The sequence below is a fragment of the Castor canadensis genome, chromosome 3 (assembly GCF_047511655.1).
Source record: "Castor canadensis chromosome 3, mCasCan1.hap1v2, whole genome shotgun sequence".
NCBI lineage: Eukaryota > Metazoa > Chordata > Mammalia > Rodentia > Castoridae > Castor > Castor canadensis.
In genome coordinates, this window is record NC_133388.1 from 45,827,332 (window position 1) to 45,843,498 (window position 16,167).

A 16,167-nucleotide genomic window follows, 5' to 3' on the forward strand; every position below is an offset into this window, starting at 1 on the left:
TGCATGTCAGATTTTTCTTTTTGCTCATGAAAATGAGGGAATCATATCACCACACAGAGGAAGATATCTGACTTGGATATAGGATGGTGAAGAGGCCAGCTTATAGAACCAAGCTAGATGGTGATGAAAATTTTACATGTACCAGGAGAAATCTGGAATGTAGCGAGCGGTAAATACTCTTTGACCTGTTGCCTCCATACAGTGAAATAACATATTTAAACTTCTAGGTTTCATTAGGTCAGCTTCAGAAAGGAAACTATGAACTTCTCCCTGTGAAAGAGCAGGGAAATTGAATTGGAGTCAATCAGGTTTTATTTTTCTCATAATTAGCACAAATTTTATAATCAATTATTGTGTCATCATTGCTATGGTCACCAGGAAGCTCAGATGCAAATGTGTGGCCCAGTATTGTTATCCATTTAGGTCTGTTATATTATTTTTGCTTTGCTTTAAACTGGTTCCGATTCTTTGAGGTACATATTAAGTAAATAAATAAACAGACTCAATAAGAACCAGGCAAATTGTGAAGAACCCCTGAAATCAGGGGGAGGATATGAATCTTACATTGGCAAGAAGTTGAGAGCCCACACTAAGATTTCAAATGGGCAAAGAAATGGCATTTTGTAGTTTCATTTATGAATATTTCTAGCCTTTAAAAATGTATGTAGCAGCAGTTCATATAAATTTCATTTATGAGTATTTCTATCCTTCTAAAGATATAAAGTAACATTTTCTTATGTGGTTTTCAATCTATTCTGTGTATGAAACAGTTAATGGGGGGAAAGAAAATAAAATAAAGGCTTCTGTTCCTTGTATTAAAATCCTTCTATTTCCTATCTTATCCCAGGAAAACCTTCCATCCTTAACCATTACTTTCCCCTAGTTCAGCAATCTATCTTAGCCTTCTGAACTCTATATTGTATCAAATCAAATCTCAGTGTAGATCCAGAGTTCCTCAACAATTACTGACCTTAACTGCTCCTGTGGCACAGGGTTATTCCTTCCTTTGCAGCCTCTGTATGCAGCAAGCCGCCTTATGTCATGGCAGAGTCCTGGCTTTCTGCTCCTTTCCTCTGTGTCTTTGCAAATGAATGCATCCTTTCCTCCACTCTGGTGATTCACACACCTCCCACTAGCCACTAACCTCCTGGGACCCTTCCTCAGGTGCTCCCCAGAGTTTCTTTCCATCCTTGGGTATCCACCTGAAGGCTTGGAGGAGTATTTTGCATACTCCTATTATGCTAATTATTATTAGCATAATAATTCTGCTACAGAATTATTATTGTCCTTCTGTAAGTCTGCTATCTCACAAAATTTGTTTTATCTTCCAATTAGACTGTAGCTTTATTGAGCAAAAGAAATTCATGAAGAAGGCTGGGGGCATGGCTCAAGTGGCAAAGCATTTACCTAGTAATCCTGAGGCCCTGAAAACCTGTAATCCCAGCTGTGAAGGAGGTATAGGTAGGAAGAGCTCAGTCTGAGGCCAGCCCTGGGCAAAAAAAAAGCAAGACACTGTCTGAAAAATAACTAAATCAAAAAAGGGTTGCAGGGGGGAGGGCATGGCCTGCGTGGTGGAGTCCCTGCCTAGCAAGCAGGAGGCCCTAAGTTCAAATTTTAAAAAGAAAAGAAAAAGAAGGAAAAAAAGAAATACATGAAGAGTCTCTTGTATATTCAGACAACTCCCACAAATCCAAAATCTAATATATTTTTCTTGTTTTTAGAGGAACCTTGGAAGTATATCGAAAACAAATAAAAATTCTGAGTGATAACTTGGAAAGAGAAAGTCAGAGATGGTAAAGATATGTATCTCTATATATATATCATGCATTTTATGAGCAGGGTGTTATTTTGAGCCTAAGGGAATGGTTTTCCTACACTAAATTGTGTGAATTCTCTTGGATGTAGGTGTATTTGTTAGCTTGGTGGGGTTTTTTTTGGTGGGGGGGTTGATATTAAACAGAACATTTTCCATTTCAGTCAAGTGAAATCACCAAAGAGTAAAGTTGTTAACCTTTTCAGTGTCTGTTGCTGATCCAAGCTTCTGTGTGAACCAGTAATTGGGGTGATATGGCAGTGGGAAATAGAGAAGAAAGGTTAAGACCACAGGCTGTGCACACAGATCACTTTAGTTGCTCTGCCCCACTAGTTCTGTAACCATGGCTCAGTTATTTAATCTCTTCTCTTGGCTTCTGCTCCTATGAAGTAGGGACTGGTAGTGGTACCCATCTTATAAGTTTGTTGTGAATGTCAAAGATATGATTCATGTAAAAATAGTTACATCAAGAAAGCACCTAGAAAGCACTTGCAAATACTTTGCTGTATTTTACTAGTATTGCTTACGCTATTATTAATGTTATTTTCTATAAGCTCCAATTGCACATTTTACCATTCACCAAATATATAGCTTCTTTATATTGTGGTGGAGAGAAAAACATGAGAACCAAATTTAGATAATTCCATTACTATTTCTGCCTGAGCCTCTTTCTTCATCTGCCACTGAGCCTTCACCATTTCCATCCTCCACCTACAGGAGGTGAACTGCCCGGTGAGGTTTGTCACTGTCCTTTTGAACATGGGAAGCAATTTGCAGAGATAGCATTGAGGATGTAAATGTTTCATCTTATTAGTTCAGTTGTTAAGTAGAGTCTGTATCACTAATGGTCCAAACAATTTTGTAAAATCATAGTAGGACTCACTTTGCTTCACATTGCTTCATCTTTTTGGCAAAGTACCATGCCAATTTAATGGTAACTCCTTTTTTTCTAAACTCTAGTGCTATAACTCAGTGGAAAATCGCTTGTGCAAAAAAAAAGCATGCACGTTGGAAAGCTCAGATAAAGACTGAAATAAAAGAACTTATTAATAAAATTGAGAATGCAGAACAGAAACGAATTGAACTATTTCAAGAGGTAAGGGAACCAGAGGTATTTAGAAGTACTACCGTTTCCTACCTTGCAAATCAGTGGCTCTCCTTCAGTATTTAAGTAAACCTTATCTTATTAAAAGATATTTTTCCTTCTGCGACTTCATGGTTATAGTGAATTATTTTCCTTTCTCAGAAATGTAACCATTTTCTATATATTAACTAGAGATATTTAGCAAATTAAATAGCAGTTCTCCCTAGAATATGTTTTTGAAGCATGTAACCAGAAACTTATTTGAGATTAGTCTTTAGGGGAGCTATCTTTAAAAATATGAGAGTAAGCATCATTTACTACTCCTATATTTACCCTCTGCCACCTACCATCCCTCTTCTCTCGCATTCCTCATGTCACTTACGGACACTGGGATACTGCGTGGTGAAGCCTTTCATCTCTGGAGGGGAAAAAGAAATCCTTGTCAGTGGTTAGTGAGAAATCATAGGCAAGTCTTATGGAGGGAGGTTTCAGGTTACCTGACTGTTGGACAGTGTAAGGCTGACCACTATAAGAAAAATGATAAATCTCATTTTTCTCTATTTAGACCACTCTTAGAGAAAAGGAGATCAACGAATTTGTGGCACAGATTGAAAAAATTGCAGTAGAATTGAAAGAAGAAAAGGAGAAATTTGTTGTCAAAGAAAAAAAGTTAATTCGAGAGTTAACCAAGTATGAGGTAATTGATATTTTATATCTAAGTATAATTTTGGTTGACTATGAGGGGGAGAGAAAATGATAATGCATGTTATTCTAACCAATTAAATGTAAAATAATTCTTCCACTAAGAACCAGGCTATGGTTTCATTCTGAAATTTTCTTCTTCCTTCTCTGAAAAAGAAATACAGTGAAAACAAATATTTTTTCAGTAAAAAAAAATCATGCCTCAAATTATGCAGAACTATTGGCAACAGCCTTGGGGACAGGTGGAACTGTGCAGGTGGGTATAGCACGGGAAAGTTGGGGAGACTAATGGGAGAAAGAGGACTAATAAATCCTCCTTTAAAAAAAGGTATCGTACTGATTTGGGAACTTCCAAAGGCCAACCAGGTTGAAATAGGGAATGGATGCTGAGGATGATGAAGACAACAGGCACTGAAATTATCCAGGGGCCCAAACAAAGGTTAAAGTCTATGGAACACAACAATAACAAAAATACACCTTTTTAAGATGATGATAATATCTTGAAAGGTAAGGGCATGTTCCTTGGAGGCAGCCATTGGTAGAGCAGCTGAGGACAAAGACAGTGGCAGAAGTGTTCTGGGAAAACCCAGTCCCAGTGTGTGCAAACCAGCTCCAAGTTGCCAGAGACTGAAGAGAGAAGTGGACAGATCCAAGACTAACAGAAATCTGGTCTTGGGTGGCAGCAAGACCAGTGGATCCCCATGGTTTAGGTCAGAAGGAGGGGAAAATGAACTTGGCAAGACAAACATGACTTTCATTCAAGCAGGAATGTACTTGGTTTATCTCAAGCTACTATAAAAGCTATCAGGCATGTTCCTGGCACTGACAGCCCAGGACCCCATTAGTCTGGTTTTGTTTACTTACAGAATGCTGGGTGTATACTTACCTTTTTTATCACTGTGACAAATACCTGGGAGAACAAATTCAAAGGAAGAAAGATTTATTCTTGGCTCACAGTTTCAGAGGCTTCAGTCCATGGCCAGCATTTAGTGGGCCTTTGGTGAGGCATCATGGCAGCAAGAGCATGTGGTAGAACAAATTTGCTTACCTCATGCCAGCAGGAAGCAGAGAGAGAGATAGACAGGAAGGGCCAGGAACAAGACACCCTTCAAAGGCAACCCTTCCACTCTCAGTCACTTATTTCCTTCAGCTAGGCTCTATCTCCTGAAGTTTCCATCACCTTCCAAAATAGTACCACTAGCTGGGGACCAAGTCTTCAGCATCTGAGCCTGTGAGGGCACATCATATTCAAACCACAATGTATACATTGAAAGCTGACCAGGTTTACTCAGGTCAATTACAGTAATTACAACTCAAGATGACTACCAGTCAGATCAAGATGAGTTCCTGTATGCAACCTTCCTGAACTTGATGAAGTTTGAATAGGAAGAAGGGGTCTTGGCTGCACCCAAGAGGAGCTTTTTTTTGAAGGAAACAGTCCCTTGCTGTGACAAGAAAGTAGAAAACTCTTAAATTTCCAAAGTTTAGAATCTTCCCTTGGTCCAAGTCCACTCCTCCTACTCACTCCATCCTACCACATTATTTGAAAACGCTTTCAGATAACTTACTCAAAAATAGCCAGTTTTATTTCTAATGTGAATAACAAAAAAAGAAGCAGACAGGTCTTCCAAATAAAAATAAAATGAGAAAAAAAAAAAACAAAAACGAGTGAAAAGGAGAACAAAACTGTCCAATGAAGAACAGTTGAGAAAAATGGTGTAATGAAACAGATGAAAAATGTGATCAAACATTCCACTGTGTATTTTTAACATAATTTAATACAGGTGTAAAGAACTCAGGGAAGAGATGTCAGAAGGTAATGACCAGAAAACAGGATCAGGTAAAATGGAAACTGGCACAACTCAAGGAAGAAACAAGAAAAAGAAAGCACTCCTCAGTTGGGTGTGGTGGTGCAACCTATCATTCAGCTACTTGAGAGGTAGAGATCAGAGGATAGCAGTTCAGGGCCAGCCTGAGCAAAAAGTATGCAAGACCCATCTCAAGCAATAAAACTGGGTGTGGTGGTGTGCACCTGTCATCCCTGCGATGCAAGAGTTATAAAGAGGAGGAGGTGTCCTGAAGAAATCACATGTTAAACATACTTTGACACCTACTGTGTTAAATATATCATCAGATGTGCCTTGAGAATAGTATATGTAATGTTAAAAAAAGTTGCTGGCTATAAAAAAAAAAATAGAGGAGGAGGATGGTCCAGGCTGATCTCAGGCAAAAAACAAGACCCTATTTGGAAAAATAACAAACACAAAAGAGACTGCTGGAGTGGCTCAAGTGATAGAGTACCTGCCTAGCAAGCACAAGGCCCTGAGTTCAAGCTCCAGTATTGCCCCCCAAAAAAACAAACAAAAAACACTGCTCAAATTATTATAAAGTAAAAGAAAGAGAAGAGGGAAGTGGCAGGACGGACGGGATGGAAGACATTCTTCCATTGGTCGCAGCATGTCGGGGTGCCTGGCATTCTTGTGGATGCTCAAAAGCAAACAAAAATTCTGGCCTTCTGGAGCTTAAATTCTAGCAAGGGGAAGCTTGAAATATTTAGAACATGTCATGAGTTGAATGCTGATAAATCAAGCAGGAAAGTAGGGGAGGGTGTGTCTGTGTTACGATCTAAGTGGCATGGCAAATGATGTAGGCATACAAGGAAGTGTGCTGTGACGCTGTTGGCGGGAGATGGCTCTGGACAGAGAGTAAGTGAAGCGCAGAGGTCCTGAGGCAGGACTGCCTTGTCTGAGCTCAAGGGGCAGTGCTACTGAGGGAAGTGCCACCTTGGAAAGCAAGTGTCACCTTGGAAAGCAAGTGCTTAGGTAGTACCTGGAGTCCAGTGGTTTGTCAGGAGTGTTATCTGTGAAAGGATTGGACAGGGGAAGCCATCAAGCCATTATATCTCACCTGACAGACTCTCTCTAGGGAGGCTCTGGATTGAGGATTGCCTATTAGAAGCGTCTTCCCTTGGACAGAAATGGTTATATCCTATACCATCTCCTTGCTCAGTCATTGAGTGGGGGCCACCCCTGGACTAGCAAGATGTTGTCCATCTAAGGTGAACTCTGAAAGAGAAAACCACTGGAGGTGTCAGCTAACCACACTCCTCACTACAGGGCAGGGAGTCCTTCCTGGAGTGGAGATCCAAGTGGAGTATCCCCATATCTGTCACACCCTTATAGGCCATCGTAATTGACTTTGTCCTTTGCCTGGGCTGGGAAACCTTTGGAGGGTTTTGAGTGAAGGGCTAAAGTGATCTGACTCTTCAATTTTAATATCTAAATAGAATCACTTTAGCTTCTGTGTTGAGTATAAATTAAGAAAGCAAAGATGGATGCAAGAAACCTACTGGGAAGCTATATCAATAACCCAAGTGAGAAGCAAAGGTAGCTGGGACCAGGAAGTTAACTGAACAGGTGTTAAGAAGCAGTTAACAACTGGGGATAGAACCCAGGGCCTCACATATGCTAAGCATAAGCTCCACCACTGAGCTACACCTCAGCCCTGTCAGATATATTTTGATGATAATGCTGACAGAGTTGACACCATACTTAATGGTAAATCAATGGGGGGAGGGCAATTCGCATAGAGTCATGAGTAAGGCAGAAATAGGAATACGGTATGTCTGGAGTTATTGATGGTGATTATTGCTAAATATAGTGCACAGGCTGCCATCAGTCCATATCTTGTGTGAATTAAGCTTGGATGGACACACCCGTGAAGTGAAACACAAGCTGGGAAGCCAGGTGCAGGCTGGAGGCCTGAGTGTAGTGGTTTTACAGTTGATTTTCTTGTGCTTTTGCCATCTGCCAACATTTTCACCTGCAAAGTCTAGTACTTCTATTTTACTAAACTTGGCTAATTTTCTTGGATAAGCATGAGTACAATATTAAATAGGATCCTTATGGCAATTGGGCCTTGATGGGTAGAGGAGGAGTACTTGGTGTGCTTTTAATTACAACAAGAAAGACACTTGTTTTTCATCCTGGTGCAGGCCAAAAGTTAGAGGTCCAAGCTAGTTGGAGGGCTCTGGCAACCTCAGCATGAAGCTAATGTTGGGGTCAACATGGGCTTCCTTCATCCTATTCTAGCCAGGGGAAGAAGGAAAGGGCCAAGAGAGGACAGGGTCTTTTCTGTTGCAGAGGCAGGGTCCAGAAGTGGTACCCATGACTTCTACTCACAGCTCATTATTCACACCCGTGTGCAAGGGAAGTCGAGAAACCACACTCCAGCTGGCAGCTCACCGCTTAGCTCACGTGTGGAGTACTAATATTAAAGGAAGAAAGAATGGATATTGCATGTCAGTCGGCACTTTCTGTTTTAATCACCATTTTAAATCTAACCTAATTTTCTAAAAGATGTCCTACAATTATTCCATTTGAAGCTAAATAAAATGTGAGTTTGAGTAAGTAAACAAGCATCTTTGTGTTTTGCTTCAGGTAGTTCTACCTATTTATTTTAATACTATATCCACTTATTTCTACCCCATTCCCACTATTACTTACATGCACATCTCTTAGAACTGGTATATCCTGTTTTGATGCCCTTTTCTCATTAAATATAATCAACCAAAGGAATTTTTCTCAAATATATTTTTGTTTTATGTATGGTAGCAATAGAAATATATCAGTAGAGACAGAGAACAGAAAGGCAATTGAATCTAATTGACTTACTTTACAGAATGCCTGAGAGTTATTGAGTCAGATAATAAATATTTATTAAACACCCAGTGTGTCCCAGATATCCTCTGCACATTGGGATAGGAAAGTTCTTCTTTTGGAAGAACTGACATTTTATTCTATGTTGTTGTATAAACTTTCCAAAATCATACTTCTCAATTGGCTTTATTTTCTTTAAAGGATTTAATTATTCAAGAAATAAAAATTAGCCAAGAAAAAGAAGAGGAACTAGTTGATAGTCTTCCACAGCTTCAGGTAGCAGAAGAAAAGCATTCAGAAATATCTAGAAGATTGAAAGAGTTCAATATCATTCTTAAAAGTATGTATGAAGCATTTGGTAACTAACTCCATCTCAGGTTGTCTTCATTCTCAAGGGGGTCATCAGTAAAAAGCCAATGGTGAAGTTCATCCAACTTTCCCATCACCTTTAGCTTACTGTGTTCTAGTTTTCCTTACATAATCAGCTCTTCTCCACACTGATTTTTTTTTTCTTTTCTCTTTTGAAGACCATTTAAAATTAAGAATTAGTAGTTTACTATATTATGTTGGGTCTCTCCATACTAGGTCCTGTACTATGTAGAGAATTTTTTCTGTTTCTTACCATAAATTTGCAAAGTAATCCTAATTTCTAGTTCTGGTTTTAGCCATTCATCAAGTAGATATGCCTTGTATTTTTTTTTCATCAACCTATCCCTAAGGCAGATACAGGTAAGACTTGTCTCAGATCTTGGAGCTTAGTAGATGTGAAATATGTCTGCAAGTTTGCATCTTTTTCATTCCATTACATACCATATAATCAACTGTGGGTTTAAAATAAAAATATTGTTTTCTCCAGAAAAATTAGGTATGGTCATCTAACCCCATACCCAAGGTCTAGAATAATCCCAGAGGCTTGAGTCTTGTCTTATATTCGGAAAGTAGAGCATCACTGTCTGGGAGTCCATGCAGGTCCTTCTGTAGAAATCACTTCCAGAACTTGTACCTTCTAGATAATGAAAGACAGGCCATGAAAAGTTACAAAAAGGACTGGCATGAGAACAAAAACACCAAGTGTAGCTAGCGAAGATGAACATGAGTATAGAAATTAAAACAGGCTGTGCCAATAAGTTCAACTGTAAAAGACACAAAGAAAAGGTAGATTTTTTTAAGAGTCTATGGATAGTATAATGATAAGTACCTAGGTAGTCAGTCTGGTTCTCATTTGTCAGTTGATTTTCTACTTCTTGTCACTTCATTTAATAAACTCAGGCAGGCTTTCCTGGTCTTTTATCACTTTTACCCAGACTCACAATACATTCCCAATTGTCTACCTTTCCCCACATCCTTTTTTGTACAAGGTAGAGGATATAAGAAAAACTGTGAGTATAGAAGTTATACATACATCACAGGTACTGAATCTCTTATAGTAAAGAAAAGAAGGGCAGGGAGGAGAAAGGAAGGAGAGGAGAGAGCAAGGTAAGACACCTAAAAAACTAGCTAGCATTTGTTGCCCTTAATGCAGAGAAACTAAAGCAGATACCTTAAAGCAACTGAGGCCAATAGGAAAAGGAGACCAGGAACTAGAGAAAAGGTTAGATTAAAAAGAATTAACCTAGAAGGTAACACCCACGCACAGGAAATCAATGTGAGTCAATGCCCTGTATAGCTATCCTTATCTCAACCAGCAAAACCCCTTGTTCCTTCCTATTACTGCTTATACTCTCTCTACAACAAAATTAGAGATAAGGGCAAAATAGTTTCTGCTGGGTATTGAGGGGGGGAGCGGGAGGGGGTGGAGTGGGTGGTAAGGGAGGGGGTGGGGGCAGGGGGGAGAAATAAACCAAGCCTTGTATGCACATATGAATAATAAAAGAAAAATGAAAAAAAAAAAAAAAAAGAGAACAAGGTGCTTCAGTGCATAGGAAGGTCCTCCTGCCTATTGGACCACTTACAATAGACTGTGGCTCGGTTCATACAGAGCATGGTGTCATGGCTTTTAGTGAAATGCAATGGATGCACATATCTTTGCTCCCTTACGAAACTTCTCAAAAAAGAAGACTTTTTTTAGAAAGAGATACAGTTCTGTAAGTACCAATGTTGCAAGAATCTCAAGCTGAGATATGGGACACTGAGGCAGTTTAGCAGGAAGCAACATTTTATTGTGCCAGCACAGACTCAGCAGACTCATGTCCAAAGGCTGAGCCCTGAGAACAAAGGGTCTCACCTTACATACACTTGCAAGCAGGTTACAGAAGTAAAAAGCAAAGCTCAACTCACATATGGCTGCATGTGATTTCATTGGCTATTTCATTCCCCCAGTGTTATGTTATGTGACCTTCATGTTTCCATTCTTTTAGTTTTATCTCTGCTTTGCCATCCCTTCTCCCTGCCTCATTATCAGAACACAGCCTGTCTGTTTCTCTTCTGGTCATCCTCCCTGCTACACCAAGACACTGTCTGGGAAGATATTTATTATCTGCTGATTATGTATTTGTGTATTATCTGATAACACCAACAAATTTTGGGCAAGTATAATTGAGTTGAGGCATAAACAGAAATTGCCTACAGAAAAGGACACCATAAATTAAATGACCAAAAGTTCCCTGCACAGAACCCAGAAAGGCATAGACATTGGTGCAACCCAGGATGATGATGACCCAGGTGAGTCATGGGGCTAAAGACTGACTAGATGACTATTAAAAGCAGTCAGACCTCCGGGTCAAATCCCTCCTTTTTTTGTGCAGTAGCTAAGTGACTCCTCCCCCTCAATTCTGGCAAAGAAATTGGACCAGAAGGTTCCAAACTGCAGGGAAACCCATGCAGCTAGGGCAGAAGAGGAGAGCTGTGCCAGGATCCCCTTTCACTGCTCAGCTTGATGAGTACTGCCAGCTGGTTGTGGCAATGTCATAGTGAGAAACAGGAAATGTCATGCAGAGGCAAGATACCAATTCATGGTAAGAAATAGAAAATGTCTCCACATTTAGCAGATAAAAGAGTTGATTCTACCTTTACCAAGTATGGAGAAAGACAACATACTATGGTGAACAAAAGTATTAATTTTAAATAGTCTTTTTTTTTTTGAGGAACCAGGGCTTGAACTCAGGGTCTACACCTTGAGCCACTCCACCAAGTCGTGAACTATTTGCCCAGGATGGCTTCAAACCTCGATCCTCCTAATCTCTGCCTCCTAAGTAGCTAGGATTACAGGTGTGAGCCACCCGGGCCTGGCCTTAAATAGTCTTTAAAAACAAAAAAGATTTACTCCTTCCATAGTCCCTTACCCCACCTTGAAGATGGAGACTGTTGGAGTCTTCCTCTAAGGAAACTGAACAGTTCTGGGAAATGATGTACCCACAGATATTGACCCCTTCTCAAAAATGGCTGATCCCTTCCTGGGCACTGTAGAGTAAAGCACATGCAGCAGCCAAAACTTTGAGTGTTTTACTCTTAAGTGGTATTAGACAAAAATCCCAAGACATCTCCTGAAGTATCCAGTGTGAAAGACAGAAACTGAAGCAGACAGAAAAAAAGAACTTGGTAGGAATATAGATAATGCAAAAAGCAAAGAGTACTTTCAAAGAGTATATTCTTAGAGAAATAAAGACACCACATGTATGGAAAAAGAACACAATGCTTAAAATAAAGACCAAACTGAAAACAAGAAATGGATCTGAGAAATGAAAACCATGATTAAACTTTAAAAATTTGAGAGTATAAAAAAAGGAAATCTTTTTAAAAATAGAACAAAAACAGATAAGGAAAAGGATAAAAGGCTAAAAAATTAAAAGGTTATTCTGAGATATTAAAAATATAATTAACAGGGAGACCAGAATAAAGTGAACAGAAAGAAAAATGGAAAGGATGACATTATTTTTAAAACTAGAAAAATGTTTCTCAGAACTGAGAATTTTGAGTTTCTGATATGAAAGATTCCATCCAATCCTTAGAACAACATAGATTTTAAAAAACCACTAAATGATATCATTGTGGCATTTCACAAAGAAAAAAGGGGAGCAAACATCATTCTGAGTGAAGTTAGCCTGGCCTAATATACCAAAAATCATATGTTCTCCCTCATATGCAGATATTAGATCAAGGGCAAACACAACAAGGGGACTGGACTTTGAGCACATGATAAAAGCGAGAGCACACAAGGGAGATATGAGGATAGGTAAGACACCTAAAAACCTAGCTAGCATTTGTTGCCCTCAACGCAGAGAAACTAAAGCAGATACCTTAAAAGCAACTGAGGCCAATAGGAGAAGGGGACCAGGAACTAGAGAAAAGGTGAGATCAAGAAGAATTAACCTAGAAGGTAACACACATGCACAGGAAATTAATGTGAGTGAACTCCCTGTATAGCTATCCTTATCTCAACTAGCAAAAACCCTTGGTCCTTCCTATTATTGCTTATACTCTCTCTTCAACAAAATTAGAGATGAGGGCAAAATAGTTTCTGCTGGGTATCGAGGGGGTGGGGGGAGAGGGAAGGGTGGGGGGGAGGGGTAAGGGAGGGGGTAGAAATGACCCAAGCATTGTATGCACATATGAATAATAAAAAAATTTTAAAAAAAGAAAAAAGAGCAAGAGAAGATCCTAAAGATTTCTAGACAGAAAACAGTAGATCTCACACAGAAGGTTATGATCAGATTAGGCTTTGACCTCTTAACAAGAATATTATACGAGAAGTAAGAAGACAATGACCTTCAAATTTCTGAGGGTATATACTTCAAACATCAGAGAACTGGCCACACTATCGGTCAAGTGTAAATATAGAATAGAGACATGTTTAGATTTATTTCATTTAACCTTTCTCATGAAGCCAATACAAAATTTGCTTTAACAAACAGAATCAGTCGAGAAAAAGAGGAGGATATGAATTTCAAGAAACAGAAAGTTCAGCATAAGAGAAAGGCAAAGGGAAGTCTTAGAAAGCTGTGAATCAGCTTTCCCTTTTGGGAAAGAAGACTCGGAGGGGCTGTGAAGAACAGGAAAGAAATGAGATCAAGAGTTTCCCTCATGAATTTGATAAAGAGAAAGGATTTATTTCAGCTCACAGTTTTAGAGGTTCCAGTCTAAGATTGAGCAGACTCACTGCTTGGAGCCTCTGTTTGATGTGCTTGGATGATAATGGCAGAGAATGAGTGGCATAGCAAACTACTCACCTCACAGCCAGGAAGCATAGAGAAAGAGAAGAGGCCATGGTCCCACAATCCCTTCCAAGGGCACACCCGCAGTGAGCCAAGGACCTTCCACTCATCTCCACCTGCTAAAGGTTCTACTGCCTCCCAATAGCAGCATCCTGGAGACCAAGCATTTAAAACATGAACCTTTGGCAGGGGAACATTTATCCAAACCACAGCAATGAGAAATATGTTGTAGAATTTGATGTGAATTAATGATGTGTACATGGAACACTAAGTTTTTTAAAGAAATTTTTACCTCCATAAAGAGCAAAAAATTATTTTAAAAAGAGGAAATATAATCATACTATGACATACCATTTGACTCCTCAGTGACTATTCCTTAAATTGTCATAAAAATGATCTAAACAGTTAAAATTTGTTGCTTTATGGGGAGATTAGAGGAAGGTAATAAGTGTGGGTGGGGGTTGGGGAGATGAGAGTAAGTATATTAAGTTCCCCCCCCCACTATGGTAAGAAGAAAATAGAAAATGTCTTAAAGTGATTAATCAAGAAATAACTGTATAAGCATGTATTTTAAGAAAATTGATCTCTGTGGAGAAGAAACAACTAAAAAAGAGAGTCAAAAGTGGTATATTCTGAGGAGTCAGACATGGTGTTAGACTCAGTCTTGGGGAGCAGCTGATGGCTGGTTTTCATCAGGGTAATAGTAATAGTTTTTAACAGTATTTGACTTTAACCACATGCCTTAACTTTGATTAATTTTTTTAAACTAAACTTTGTGGACAGTTATTTCTCTCTCTTTTTTAAATAGCACAAAAGCAGGAAGAGCAATTATTGAGCAATAACATTTCTGTCTTTACAAGGGACATTACAAGATACCTTGATAACACGGTAAAGGATCTGTGCATTCAATTACTCTTGTTCTTCTTTCTGTGGTGCTGGGGAGGGAACCCAGGGCTTTTTGCATGTTAGGCAAGTGCTTTACCACTGACCTACATCCCCAGTCCTTGGTTTTTTGAGACACGGTCTTGCTATATAACTCAGGCTGGCCTCAGACTGGGGGTTTCCTGCCTTCTCTACCCAACTGCTGGGATTATAGATGTGTGCCACCACTCCTGGTGTCTCATTCTTCTTTCTTTCATTAGAATACTGGTATATACAGACAGTCCTATTTACCTGGCACCATTGAAATTTTCATGAAATCCACAATTATTAAAATTATTCCTATTTACAAATTAAATTTTGAAAGCATTTCCCACCTTAAAAATTATTCCTTCAATGTCAATGTTTTAAAATTTTTAACACATATATATGTATATGTGTTTATATATATATACATATGTACATTATGTGTATATGTACATGGGTATATAAATGTATATGGAGAAAAAAGGATTGTGTGTGTTGGTTTTTCCATTGCTGTGCAAATACCCCCAAAAAAATCCACTGAAGGGAGGAAAGACTGATTGTGGTTTATGGATTCAAATGTTTCGGTTCATGGTTGTCTGGCTCCTTTGCTTTTAGGCCTTTGACAACACAGAACGTGATGGAGAAAGGGTAGGGCCAAGGAATCTGCTCATCTCATAGCAGGCAGGAAGCAAAGAGAAGTAACAAAAAGGGGCCAGAACCAAGATATATCCTTCAAAAGACGCCCCCAGTGACTACTTCCTTCACTTCGCCCCACCTTCCACAGTTTGACCACCTCTCAATAGTCTATTAAAATTTTGAATCTGTCAATGGATTAGACCATTGATTAGATCAGCACCTTCATGGTCTCTCTAAACACCCTCACAGACACACCGAGAGGGGTGCTTTCCTAATCTCCCAAGTGTCTCAATGCAATCAAGTTAACAATGAACAATAACTGTAAGAGAAAGACGGGGAGAGAGAGAGAGAGAGAGAGAGAGAGAGAGAGAAAGAGAGGGAGAGAGAGAGAGAGAGGGAGGGAGGGAGAGGGAGAGAGAGAGAGGGAGAGGGAGAGGGAGAGGGAGAGAGAGAGAGAGGGAGAGAGAGAGGGAGAGAGAGAGAGAGGGAGAGAGAGAGAGAGAGGGAGAGGGAGAGAGAGGGAGAGAGAGAGAGAGAGGGAGAGGGAGAGGGAGAGAGAGAGAGAGGGAGAGAGAGAGGATGAGGATGCTGGAACCAACTCACCCTGTAATGGTGAGAAAAAATCATTGAGGACACCTCCGTCTCTTTATTCATTAGGTAAAGAATGGATCATGCCTTTTAATGAGAGTGCAGAGGCTATGGTTGGGAAGGACAAGATAGTAACAGGTAAAGAGGTGTTTACTACCTTTTAAAATGTATAATCAATAGTTAGTGATAAGCTATGCCTGTGGAGTTGGTTAATTAAAAATAGAAGCATCCTCTTATTTGAAACACACTGATATCAAAAGTAGTTTTTAATAGGGGTGCAGAGAAAAATGAAAAAGAAAATCACAACAGATAAGTGTTCTGCTTTATAATATGCTGAAGATTATACAATATTGGTTCCAGTCTTCAATCTCTCTGTCTCTCTCTCTCTCTTTCTCTCTCTCTCCCTCATGATTAATCCTGATTGTCAATTTGATTTGGTAGAAAGATGTCAGGGAGATTAGTGAAACAGCCCTCTGCATGTGTCTGTGAAGGCATTTCCAGGGTGCTTAGATCACAAGGGCTCTGATTTGATCAATGATTTAATCCATTGATGGATTAATAAAATAGTGAGGATCATATGATGAATAAAAAACACATGGTTTGTAACAGTATAATAACAAATAATTGAAT

The 16,167-nt window shown here is 39.3% G+C and overlaps 1 protein-coding gene across 9 annotated transcripts in view; it reads left to right on the top strand.

The window, feature by feature from the left end:
* Ccdc175 (coiled-coil domain containing 175) overlaps positions 1–16,167 on the top strand; it is a 77,683-nt gene that overhangs the window by 46,475 nt on the left and 15,041 nt on the right. For all 9 annotated transcript variants that reach the window (XM_074067865.1, XM_020178939.2, XM_074067866.1 and 6 more), the window contains 5 exons: positions 1,722–1,793; positions 2,774–2,909; positions 3,463–3,594; positions 8,459–8,597; positions 14,216–14,295. In XM_074067865.1, coding sequence (XP_073923966.1) covers positions 1,722–1,793; positions 2,774–2,909; positions 3,463–3,594; positions 8,459–8,597; positions 14,216–14,295 — 559 coding nt within the window. The remainder of the gene's footprint in view (positions 1–1,721; positions 1,794–2,773; positions 2,910–3,462; positions 3,595–8,458; positions 8,598–14,215; positions 14,296–16,167) is intronic.